General features: G+C 49.2%; 1 protein-coding gene across 1 annotated transcript in view; it reads right to left on the bottom strand.

Annotated features, from left to right (window-relative positions):
• The window catches only part of LOC118230316 (segment polarity protein dishevelled homolog DVL-3-like), a 24579-nt gene extending 11786 nt beyond the window's left edge, over nt 1–12793 (bottom strand). The window contains 2 exon segments of the mRNA XM_035423200.1: nt 1072–1141; nt 12633–12793. Coding sequence (XP_035279091.1) covers nt 1072–1141; nt 12633–12793 — 231 coding nt within the window.
• Between the last annotated feature and the right edge of the window lie 39 nt (nt 12794–12832).

Consider the following 12832-nt stretch of genomic DNA (forward strand, 5'->3'; position numbering starts at 1 on the left):
CCCGTGCAGGCACGGCGGAATGTTGGAGCTCAGTGTTTTATGGCTGAGGGGATTCGACAGGAAATGAAGGATACTACTCCTCTTCCTCTCTTTCCAGGACGAAGACCCACTGAGGGAACTGTTTTTTTTTTTTTTCCAGGTAGTGAGAGTTAGCGTGTGAAGGTGTGTCTGTGTGCATGGCAATTTAAAAAAAAATGACTGTAAGGCTTTCTCAAGGCCTTGTTTTACACAGTTGTCTTTAGACTCCTCCTTTTTGGCTTGCTGGTAATGTGTGAGGTAAGGTTGTGAACTGGCCTAACATTGGAGTTGGCCACGTATGTCTAAGTGATTCAGCTTTCTCTGAGGGAAATCAGTGTCTGTTTAAGTGTACCTCTCCTTTCTCCGTTTTGGTTTGTAACTGGATACTCCTACTCTCTCTCTCTCTTTATATTTTCCTCTTTTTTCCTCTCGTCTCTATCTCTCTGTCCCTGTCTATTTTTCAAGCAGACATCAGAAAACCTTGCAATCACACACATGCGCACCCATTGACGCGTGCGCGCACACACACACACACACACACACACACACACACACACACTTCTCCCAGGGTACGGAACTCTGTTATGGGGACTTGCAATGAACCAGCTGTGCTGTCATTGACAAAAACTCTCAGGGAAATATACCAGAGTGACACTCCAGAGAGAGGCGCGAGGAGGGAGGGGGAGAGAGGGGGAGGGGGGGAAAGAAAGAGAGAGAGAGGGAGGGAGAGAGGGAGAGACAGAGGGAGGGAGAGAGAGCAAGAGAGAACAGAGACAAACAGAATTTTATTTGCCACCCTGAGACACCACATCGTCTTATGTTACTGCAGTCAGCCGGTCTGTGTCTGTCTGACAATAACCCTTCTGCAATAAGAGTCACTACACCAGCCCCACGCTTTGCACATTTTCCACTTACAACAGGGACAAACAGGGCAGAGAGAGGGGACACACAGGGGGGGACAGGGGCTACAGACAGGGGAGACAGAGAGGACACCCAGGGGGGACAGAGAGAGAAAGAGGGACACTGACGCAGGGGTTGGGGGTGGGAACTCACCCAGGACACCACCCTTCCGTTGAAACATGGCAGTTTGGCATTGTCATCCGAAATCTCCTCCTTCACCACCCTGAGAGAGAGAGGGAGGGAGGGAGAGAGAGAGAGGGAGTGTGTGAGCAAGGAAGGGACATCCCCTACAGTCACTCACCCCCATGAGCCCAAATCCTACACAAACACACCAAATGTTACACTCCCTCTTGAGTCCAATTCTTTTTCCCCAGACTATCACTGTAACAGACCATATGCACATCCTTAACACCCTAACAAAAAATCCATTAAACAAAACAAGAGACTGCTGTTTACAGCTCATTATAAGTAATGTAATTTAACAGGAGAGCTTGAGACATAGTGTTTAAAAGAGGCCAGAGGAAACAGATTTAATACCCTTCCCTTTGACAAACAATCTGTCTTTTGCAAAGTTCAAAGTTACAGACAAATAGTGACTGAATCCAGGCCTGAGTGACACCAGACCTGGCTGACTGGACCAAACAATATTCAACATCAAGGAATCAGTCACAACACAAGGAGTAATATCAGTCTCTTCTACATAACGAAGAAGTCTAAATTTATTTTTCTGTGCATCATTTTCATGTCAACTAAACAAGACCTTCAGCAAAGGCTAGCACTGCTGAAGCAGTACTGTCAGACCTGGGCCCTGGCTGTAAACAAAACTCCAAAATAATGTTTTTCTTAAAAAAAAAAAAAAAATCCAGAGCTCATGTGGAAGTGAATATAGCCTACAGGAACAAAAGTCATAAAACAGGCATAAATACCGCTATTTAAATGAAAATGAGGCAATCATAAATTGGCTAGGAACCCACTTAAACGACAATAAAATGTCTTTAAAAAGACACAGACCTGACATCCGATACTCCTCCATGACACACTCGTGGATGTTAACCTCCTAAATTAGTGTGAGACACGGTCAAATTAAGGAGACACGTTTTTTTTCCCCCCATAAACGACCACATCTGGCCGCGCAAATTGCCGCCACCTGCAGAACAGAATTTTGAGCGGAGGAGCAGGGGAGCGCAGTCCGCAAAAAAACAAGCAGCTGGCCGCCTGACACAACCTCGGGGACAAAGGAGCTCGCTGAACACCTCCACTTAGACACAGACTCGCAGTACGACCGGGAGGGGAGCAAGCACTTCTGAAACTTCGCCAAGCAATGTTCTGTATATAATCACCCAGGCAACACTCCTGCTGTTATCCCCACCACCCCCCACCCCCTCCCCTTTTTTTTTTTTATCTGTAATTTACATTAATACAGGTTTCTGAATTTGAATTTAAGGAGAAAGGAGAGAGAGGTGGGGGGGGGTTGGTGGGCGCGGTTCGGCCAACAGGAAGACGTGAACACACACTCACAAGATCTGACACCAACAGCAGAAGCAAACAGCACCTTATATCTGGCACCCGTGCGCGCGCACACACACACACACACACACACACGCACGCACACTGTGGGGGAGGGACACAGGCAGGAATCAAATCAAACCGTGTGACAATGAAAATCTTAACGTGTGCCCGATACAACCCCCACCCCCCCACCCCCCACCCCCCACCCCCCACGCCCCTCCCCTCCCACCCACACCTCTCCCAGCTGCTCCCCCGAAAGCCCCGCTGACCTCGCCTGACCCCATTACCATAGTAACAGTCTCCATGGTTCGGCGAGACAAGCAGGAGTAGACGCAGCCAGTGAAAAGGTAGCGATAACGGGCGGGATTCGCTCACAATAATGACCCGTCGTGACAAATGAAAGACAAAAGGATGTTCGTATTACACGCTGCTTACTACTGGGTGACATGAAACAGTCGGTGAGAGTCGTTTCAGACTCACATCTCACTGAAGGACAGAAATAACAAGCGCAGTTCATCCCTGTTTAAAACGTATATGACCATTTTCTGCCAAGCGTCGAGTAGCCTGCTTATTAACAGACTAACTGAAAAGTGGCTCTGATTGGCTCTGTGATTAATTTGCACACCTGAGGCGGTGTTTTTGAGTTTGGACACTTCGCTGATAGATATCTTCGGCATAATCTCTTCTGAGAAGTGCGCGTGAAATGTGGGTATTTTTACCAATATATTTCCTCCATTATTTTGGTCATATTTGAGAACATCTGTTTTAATTTAAAGTTGCAGAAATAAGAGTAAAATCCATCGTTTAAAATGGATAAATCGCACCACATAAAAAAACTTTCTGTACAAGAATACAAAGGCAAGGACACTCTGATTTATTTTATATAAGGAATTACATAAACGTGCCATTTCTGAGGGGTTCCCAAGTGGGGCATTGAGATAAGGCCCTAACACGGTTTTAGTCACGTGACCTGACAGGGTTTAGTCATGTGACCTAAGTTGAGGACTCACTCTGGTTCGGCCTCAATGGCCGGGGCTGTGTCAAACCTCCCCGCGTCGGCCAGGCTCCACGGCCAAGTATGCCTTTGAGGCAGCGCCAGGCCGGCCTGCCCGCCCACGTAAATCACTCTCTCCCTCCTTCCCTCCCTCCTTCCCATCCCTCCCTCCCTCCCTCCCTCCGTTCCCAGGGCCCACGGCTCCTTTTACGCGTCTGAATTAGAGATCGACGGTGAGAAGCGCCGAGAGGCCAAATCCCGACTCTTTAACGATCACAGACTCAGAGGTGGGCCTTAGACTCAGCCATGCATAGAGAACCCTCCCCTCCGTCCCTTTATCTTCTCTCTCTCTCTCTCACAGCCTCTTTCTATCCTTCCCTCTCTCCTGTATATACACACCCTTATTGCCAATCTCTGTATCTCTCACACACACATGCACACACATAACACACTCTCACACACGCTCGCACGGACACCCTCTCACTGTCGAACACACACACACGCTTCCAATTTCAAATTCAAATTAAAGTTAAGGTTTTACAACCTAAGTCATTCAGCAGACCCTTTATTCACAGGAAGGAAGCACACATTTTAATGCTCCCACAGCACGGACCGGTACGGTCTTAAACATCATCAGATGCACGCTGTAAGAATGCTTGTGTCGATAAACTACGAGGAGGCCGATCTGACCCTTTGGCACATGCCAGAACTGGCACGCAGTTGGATACAGCGAATACGAGCAGACGCAAGTCCAGTCCGCAGCACACGCTGTCCAGGGATTGATTCGTGAGAACAGCCAAAGGATTAGTCACGTGTTCATGGAAGAACACAAAGGTCCAAGGTGGATGATTAATTTTTATTAATTTTTTTTTTTTTGGGTCGCTGCTTGCAGCTGAAGTCAGCACATTCCTTTCAGCCCTTGAGGTTGCCAAGGGTTACCTTCGGCACGTCGGTAGAAACGGCACCGGGCAAAGTAAACACTGGCCCCGGCATTATGGCAACATTGGGCCAACGTTCGACTAACACCCCGACCAACTTTAGGCCAACACTGGAATGACTGGGTTACATTTTCTGGCTGTGAGTGTCTCCTGGACTCTGGCCAGTTAAAACCCTGCAGTCAGGGGCGATACTGAGCCCTGAGGGGTGCGACTTGAGTAGAGCCAAAACAGCAACAATCACCCCCTGCCAAGACTTAATTTCCCCTGCACTTTCCAACCCTCGCCCCTCCACGGAAGAGAACGCAGCCCCCATCCCTTGGAGCTCGACCCCACACACACCCGGAGGGGATCCCCCTGGAGCTCGATCCCTCACACACCCTGAGTGGATCCCCCTGGAGCTCGATCCCTCACACCCTGAGCTGGTCCCCTGGAGCTCGATCCCTCACACACCCTGAGCTGGTCCCCTGGAGCTCGATCCCCCACACACCCTGAGTGGATCCCCCTGGAGCTCGATCCCCCACACACCCTGAGGTGGACACCAGCTAAAGAGGTGCACAGGCATCCAGCAAAAAGGACCTCACTAGTTGCCATGGAAATGTACCGTGGAATTTCAAACGCAGCAGAATCGTTTAACTGCCTTCATTCGAGGGCGACCTTGCAAATATATTTCATTTATATATATATATTTATATTTAAATCCGTACGCAGAAAATTTCCGCTATTAAATCAACTCTGGCAGTGTTAAGCCGATGATAAGAGGGTTTAAAAGGACCAATATTAGCTATATTAGATCACTCCTCCGCACAAAATGACCTGGAAGTCCCTCAACAGAGGAAACTCCCAACTGTCAGCCCTCAATCATGTTTAAAGGCACACAGCCTACCATTAGAGGACACGTGGTCCTAACCCCACTGCCCCGGGCTACACTGTGATCTGCGACGATCGTGTTCAGCTGAACACTGCCCTGGCTCGTTAAAACGGGGCGGAAGACGTCCAGTCCGAGCGAGTGGACCTTCTTTTCCCCAGCCGCTTCCGAAGGATTCATTTGCTCCGTTTCTTCCCTCAGTAATGATGGGATGATTTCATTCCCCCACCCCCCACCCCCCCAGCCCCCCACAGACTGTCTGACCTCCAATCTCCCCTCACTAAATCTGTTCAGTGTTCCACAATGACAAAAAAAAAATGAGAGAACACATCATTACATTACATTACAGGCATTTAGCAGACGCTCTTATCCAGAGCGACTTACACAACTTTTTACATAGCATTTTTACATTGTATCCATTTATACAGCTGGATATATACTGAAGCAATGCAGGTTAAGTACCTTGCTCAAGGGTACAACGGCAGTGTCCTTACCTGGGAATCAAACCTGCGACCTTTCGGTTACAAGCCCAGTTCCTTACCCACTGTGCTACACTCCGTCCATATCACATCAGTGATTCCCTCTCATCTCACTCTTATGAAGTGCAGTGCCTGGAGCTTTCATGTGGATTTATAACTGCCATTGACGTTGCCTTGCCAACAGGCAGCGTCTGAAGCCAACGACTCACACTCAGTCTGACATTACCCAGTGTAAATGACTACATAGCCCATCACCGCTCGGTAAGGCCCACTTAAAGACTGCAGAAGAAGAACCTAACAGTCAGAACGTGAAATCCACATATTAAACGCACATATTTAACACTCATGCAATACAGAAATGACACAAGTATGAGAGGAGTCCTTACTATACCGTGGAACTAAGCCTCATATAAAATGCATGAGTACGGTAAAACAAAAAAAAACAAAAAAAAAATACAAAGGGGAAAAAAACAATTGATCGCTATAGCTACATGACCTCAGCATTGTTGATCAAGGCATGCGACCAACAGAAAAAAATCAAGCTTTTACACACAGTTTTACTCCAGCCTATAACAGCCATGACTGCCTGCCCTGTCAATCACAGGCAGAAGGGGTGAAGAGCCAGTGGCTCACCCACGTTTAGCCATGATGCGCGCCTCAGGCCAACTTCAGAGTCCCCGCAGTCCTGACACCAGAATGCTATGGGAAAAGTCCCAGAACGCTGCTATGGGTTCATTCCCAGAATGCTGTGGGTTAAATCCCAGAACGCTGTGGGTTGAGTTCCAGGACACTTCGGGTTCGTTCCCATAATGCTGTGGGTTAAATCCCAGAACGCTGTGGGTTAATTCCCATAATGCTGTGGGTTAAATCCCAAAATGCAGTGGGTTAAATCCCAGAAGGTTGTGATCGCGAGAGACCCTGCGTCTCGCACGCAGACCTGCACCACATCGCGCTACAGCCGTCTAACACATACTGTCATCCAGAGGTGGTAACCATGGTAACTGTTTATAGTAACCGTTTACTCAGGTTCACACAATGCTGAAGCCATAGTATCCATTTACCCAGCTTCATATACGCGGAAGTCATTCAAGTTAACCGCCATGGTCAAGAGTACAACAGCAGGGCGCTTTCTGGGAATCAAACCTGCAACCTCTAGGCTACAAGACCAGCTTCTCAACCGTTACGCCACCCCGACGAAACACCAATTAACCAATTAACTGTAGCGCAGGGATACTCAGATCTGGACCTGGAGGAGAGTGGTGCTGCTGGTTCTCATTCCGCCCCTCTAATCAGGACTGATTTAAACCTGGGACACCAGGTGAGTCAAATCCACCAGACGGCCGGTCAGTGACGCTAATCAATCAATTAGCTATCGGTCAGAAAGGAAAGCCAGCAGTACTACAGGCCTGGAGGGCCAGATCTGAGAATCCTTGCTGCAGTGTTTTCAAGCTTCGCACTGGGTGTGCCGGCTACCCTTCTCACTGCCTGCCCTCAATACCGGCTGGTGGAGACCTGAGTACTGACCCTTCCTGTGAGATCTGGGTACTGACCGTTCCTGTGAGACCTGCCTACTGACCCTTCCTGTGAGACCTGCCTACTGACCCTTCCTGTGAGACCTGGGTACTGACCCTTCCTGTGAGACCTGGGTACTGACCCTTCCTGTAAGCCTTGGGTACTGACCCTTCCTGTGAGACCTGCCTACTGACCATTCCTGTAAGACCTGGGCACTGACCCTTCCTGTGAGACCCGGGTACTGACCCTTCCTGTGAGCGCTTAGCACGTACACTATGACACACAACGCTGAAACGAAACCCGCGAACTCCACAGGAAGTGCATCACTGGCTGTGATCAGAGAGTCAACGGTCCATACGTCCAACCGCCAACTTTTGTAGAGGGGTCTGCTGCTTGGCCCCCGCGGTCTAACCACAGCCATCTGTACATGGCGGTAAAAGACCGGCAGGGGTCGCACTTTCGGCTGGCAGGAAGCCTGTGGACTCGTCTGAGCGCCAGCGCCTCCTCTGGCCGACGGGGGGACTCGCAGTCTGTACATGCAGGCGTTAACCCTAACCCTAACCCTAACCCCCCAACGCAACGGCCGTGCAGCTCCTCTAGGGGGGCGCGAGGGGGAACGGCTGAAGCTGTCGGCGCGTTTCGGGACGCTCCCCCCCTCCCCCCCCCCCCCCCCCCCCCCCCCCCACCGGGACCCCACTCCCAGCTGGCCCGTTCAGGACGCTCTCCCTGTGAGGTCAGGTGCAGCTGCTCTATCGATCCGCAGATGGAACGGGCCGCTGGCTTTCATCGCCTCACGCTGATTAGATTGAAAAATTAAATTCACTGCAGAAAAATAAGACCCAGGAGCAGAGAGGGCAGTGGAAATGGATTATGGAAAAGTGTGTGTGTGTGTGTGTTTGTGAGAGAGAGAGAGAGTGTGTGTGTGTGTGTGTGAGAGTGTGTGTGTGTGAGAGAGTGTGTGTGTGTGTGTGTGTGAGAGAGTGTGTGTGTGTGTGTGTGTGAGAGAGAGAGTGTGTGTGTGTGTGTGTGTGTGTGTGTGAGAGAGAGAGTGTGTGTGCGTGTACATGCAGACGAGACTAGAAAATAAGGAAAAACTAGGTCAGCTTCCTTAAAAGCGCTGATTTGGAAAAAAAAACAATTGAAAGACTAAGAAGTGAGAAGGGAGAGAAAAAGTGCCTGCATGAGAAAAGGGCTTTCTGCTTTGGCCAAACAAGTTCCCAGCAGACCATCTTCATCACACACACACACACATGCACACACACATATACACACACACACCCATACACTAACGGGAAGGCCAGAGTGAATCCCCTCCCAAAACAAACAGCCTTTCTGGCAGCCATGTCCCCTCCTGGATCAATTCAGACCCCAGAGTCCCAACCACACCCCTGAGCTGCACAACTCCCTGAGAACACAGCATTTAACTGTGCTGTTATGGAACATTATTAAACTGCGCTGTTACAGCATATCCTTTACCTGTGCTCTCTGACAACACAGTGTTTAACTGTGCTGTAACAGCATATCCCTTACCCGTGCCCTCTGAAAATGCAGTTTCCAACTGCGCTATGTCACAGTACATTATTCAACTGCGCTGTTGTAGCATATCCTTCACCTGTGCTCTCTGACAACACAGCGTTTAACTGCGCTTGTTACAGACTATCCTTTGACTGTGCTGTTACAAAATATTGTTTAACAGCGCTCTGTTACTGAATACTGTTTAACTGTGCCCTGTTACAGAACATCCTTTAACTGTGCTGCTCCAGTGTATTATTTAACTTCTGTTGCAGCATATCGTTTACCTGGGTTTTGTCAAAACACAACAGCGTGTTTAACTGCGCTCGCCGACAGAGCCACATTTAGCTGCGCTCCCTGACAGCACCAGGGTTAACCACGTTGTCCGACAAGCACAGCATTTACATGCGCTCTTCTCACAACAGGGGCTTCAACTGCGCACTCCAACTGCGCTCTCTGACCGAAACGTGGCTGTGCACAGCACAGCAGCGCACAGAGTCCTCAGCCAGGAGGAGGTCATTTATCAGGGATTTAGGGCGCAGAAGAGTGGGAGCCACTGCTTGAACCAGACTCACCACAGTGGAGAACACAGACATCTGTTTTTTGGGTTTCTTTTTTTTTTTTTGGGGGGGGGGGGGGGGGGAGCACTTGGGAACAGTCTGTAAGTCTGTCCCGCCTTGTTTCCTCTTCTACTCTCCTAAACGCACCCACACACACGCACGCACACACGCACGCACGCACGCACACTTCACAGGCTAATGACACATTCCATCCAAATGAGGTGACAATCACTTATCACCCACACGAGAGGTCAGCTGGTCCAGCCAGACGACCAGGTTTAACATCCATTCCAGCCACTGCCGTCCAGCGAGAGAGGGGAGACCAGGAGTAATTTAACTGTGAACCAGGCCCGGGATTTTCCGCTAAGAGGGCATGACTTCGCGGAACGATTCCACATGACCTCACAGTCCCAAGATGCAGTGTTTAAACAGAGAGGTTTCAGAATGCACAGCAGAGGGGCGGTAGTGTACAGGCTACGGAAGCGGGCTTGTAACTTAAGAGGTTGCGGGTTCAAACCCCCAAGTGCGGGCACAGCCCCCGTCAGGAAGGTTTCCTTGCCGGGATTTCTTCAGTGAAACATCCTACCATGGAAATGGGTGAAAGTTAAAACAAAAACAAAAAAATGATTCAGCCATGTGTCCCTCTGGGTGTGCATGTGTGTGTGTGTGTGTGTGTGTGTGTGCGAAGCAATTAAAGACAAATAATTAACACAACGTGTGGGTAACGCTGCCCAATCCAAAGTCTGCCCGTGATAATGGCTTTATGACAGTGGAGAATGTGGCACTGTGAGCCTTAAGCATAACAGCAGGAAGCAGGTCATTTCCAGGCAGACCCATGAGCTCTGGGGCATTTCTGTCCTCGCAATAAGGGATGCAACTGAATTTAAATTGGGCTGGGTGGTTACGGACTGCAGAGACTGTTGCGTGGCAACAGAAGGAATCGTGTGGAGCACGCTACCGTTTGTGTTTCTTTCTTTCTTTCTTTCTTCTTTTTTTTTTTTTTTTTTAAAGGTGAGCAGACAGCCTGTCCTCTGCATGTATTTTTCCTCTTTGTTCAGACAAGGGGAAAAAGCAGAGAGGGTGACAGTACAGAAAGCGCTGTGGAGGGGGGAATCAAACTCTGACCACACGGGGGGGGGGGGGGGGGGGCTGGGGGGGAGTTTGTTTAGGGGTTGAGAGCCAGTTGCCCTATGGACATGGACCCCTACACACAGCTGGTGTTTGTGATAACACCAGGGGTTGCCTCTGCTCAAGAGAGTGCATGTGTGTGTGTGTGTGTGCATGAGTGAGAGTGTGTGTGCACTGCAACTGTGAGAGTGTGTGCATGTCTGAGAGCCTATGTTTATATGTGAGAGACTGTGTGTGCATGCACAGAAACACATCCAAGTGTATGCGTGAGTGTGCATGCACGCGTGTGACAAAGTGTGTTTTTGCGTGTTCAAATGTGAGTGTGCACACAGTAAAATGTCCAGTGTTAATTCAACTCCAACAGAATACATACGAGTCCAACAGGGACCGGATGTACTCTGTAAGAGTTGATTTAACACTGAACGGTTCACTGTGGAGACTTGAGAACACCAACTATCCGCAGAGCAGGTGTTGTTTAAGCGAAACTGCTTTGCAGGTCGGATATTTAATTTGCAGCACGTTCTTGATTGCGTAACCAAAGTGACACTATGGGTTTGGCCTCGGATAAGGGCGTGCCAGAAAAAAGCAAACAAATCATCATACATATATACATCAACGCACTTGCGGAAAACGGAAAATCTTGGACCACTTTTGTGGGACAGTTGTCGACGATCCCGTAAGTATCATAGTCATGCAAGCGGTAATCATGGCATCATCCCCGTGCTGATCTAACGCGTTGCGTCACAATCCATCGTGAGCACGAGATACCGTCATCTCCGCGAGGACTGGAATAATGCAGCGGCCCACCATTGACACGGCTACGTCTGGACTTGACAGGGCAACGGCACATGCGCAGAGAATATAGCTGTGAAAAGCACAGCCCTGCCTCTCAAACCGTAGACAGTGTGTGTGTGTGTGTGTGCGCGGAATTCTGCCGTGTGTGATTTGGGAGATGAATGCCTTGCCAACAACAGCAAACCCGCCGCTTTGTATGGATTTGCATTTAAAGAGGGAGTGAGGCGGGGACTCTGAAAGTTAGCCGTAATTCACAGTCCGAGGCTCCGGCCTACATCTGCTCGTCGTATTAGCGGGCAGCATGCCGTATTCCCCGGCGATGTGCTGTTTCAACTATACAACATTCCAGGTGCTCGAGAGAGAGAGTTCCTCCCCACCGCACCAGAAACACACAGCCAAGCGAGAGCGCTCTTAAGCGCAAAGTGTGTGCGAAAGCTAGCAGGACAAAAGGAGACGTTTTCCTTTCTTTCTATTGACAACAAAAGAATCCAGTCCGTCAACTACCCCCTCCCATTCCCGTCTCTGTCCGCCATTTTCACCTTTTCCCTCTGAAATTCCAAGATAAGTGTGCCCTTGTTTACGAAGTTGCTTGGAGTTTAAACGTTATTTTAAAGGAGAACGGGCGAAATGTGAAAAAGTCCGCGTTGAGGGACAATGGCACGTCAGTCGAGAGCGCAAAAAGGTGTCCACCTCGTACGTCTCAAGGAATTAACCATCACGAATTCTGTCTCAATGTAAAGCACGAGCTTTGTGCACTTATGACCAGTCATCATTGTTTTTTTTTCTTCAAAGACAAGCGATGATGTCACAACATTCACCCCCGTAAAGCATATGGCGTGCTTTGCTTTATTGTAGTAACCCGGCCCTCCTTCCACTCTTTAGCCCCAAAACATCACCGGTTTACCTTGGACACACTGTTAAATGCCACGACCCCCATTTTAAAAACAGAAAACAACCCCCTTTGACACTAGTGAAACTCTCCTTTCTGAAATTCTGAGTAGCCTACTTCCAAAGCAAACTGCAGCACACTTCTCCCCCTCCCGTCCCTAACGCTGCCAATAGCCGTATATAGGAGTCGTCCATTTCCAAGATGGACGCGGTTAGGACTGTGGAAAAGAACTGGCTTCCATGACACTTAAAACCATTTCTGCGAGTCACAAAACGTCCTGTAACGTCCCCCAACACCCCTCCAAATCAGCCCCAGCTGACTGTACCAACTACGCGTACCAAAACTCCAAACCCGAACAAGTGAAGGATGGGGTCTTAGACCCAAGAAAGAACTGGGCTAGCTTTTTAGCCAACTAGCTTAGCCTGAGAGTGAAAATAAAATTTTTAAAAAGTAAATCGGCGGCTAGGTAAAATTAGAACAAACACGCCTGTAACATCTGTAAAGCGTGTAAAAAGTGTTATATTGACCCTTACCCAAAGTCATCATCCATAGATTTGAAGAAAAACTTGTAGTTTGGTTTATTGAGCACATTTTTGAAGTCCGCGAGAGTGACCCTATCCGCAGCAATGGGCAGTTTGACCAGGTACGGAGTCTCCTGGTCGTCGAGGTGGTAAATGATTTTTGTCTCCCCCATTGCGGGCCGCTGGGGAGCGGGAGGCCGAGCACATCCAGG

Source organism: Anguilla anguilla, chromosome 6, assembly GCF_013347855.1.
Source record: "Anguilla anguilla isolate fAngAng1 chromosome 6, fAngAng1.pri, whole genome shotgun sequence".
In the NCBI taxonomy this organism is placed as follows: domain Eukaryota; kingdom Metazoa; phylum Chordata; class Actinopteri; order Anguilliformes; family Anguillidae; genus Anguilla; species Anguilla anguilla.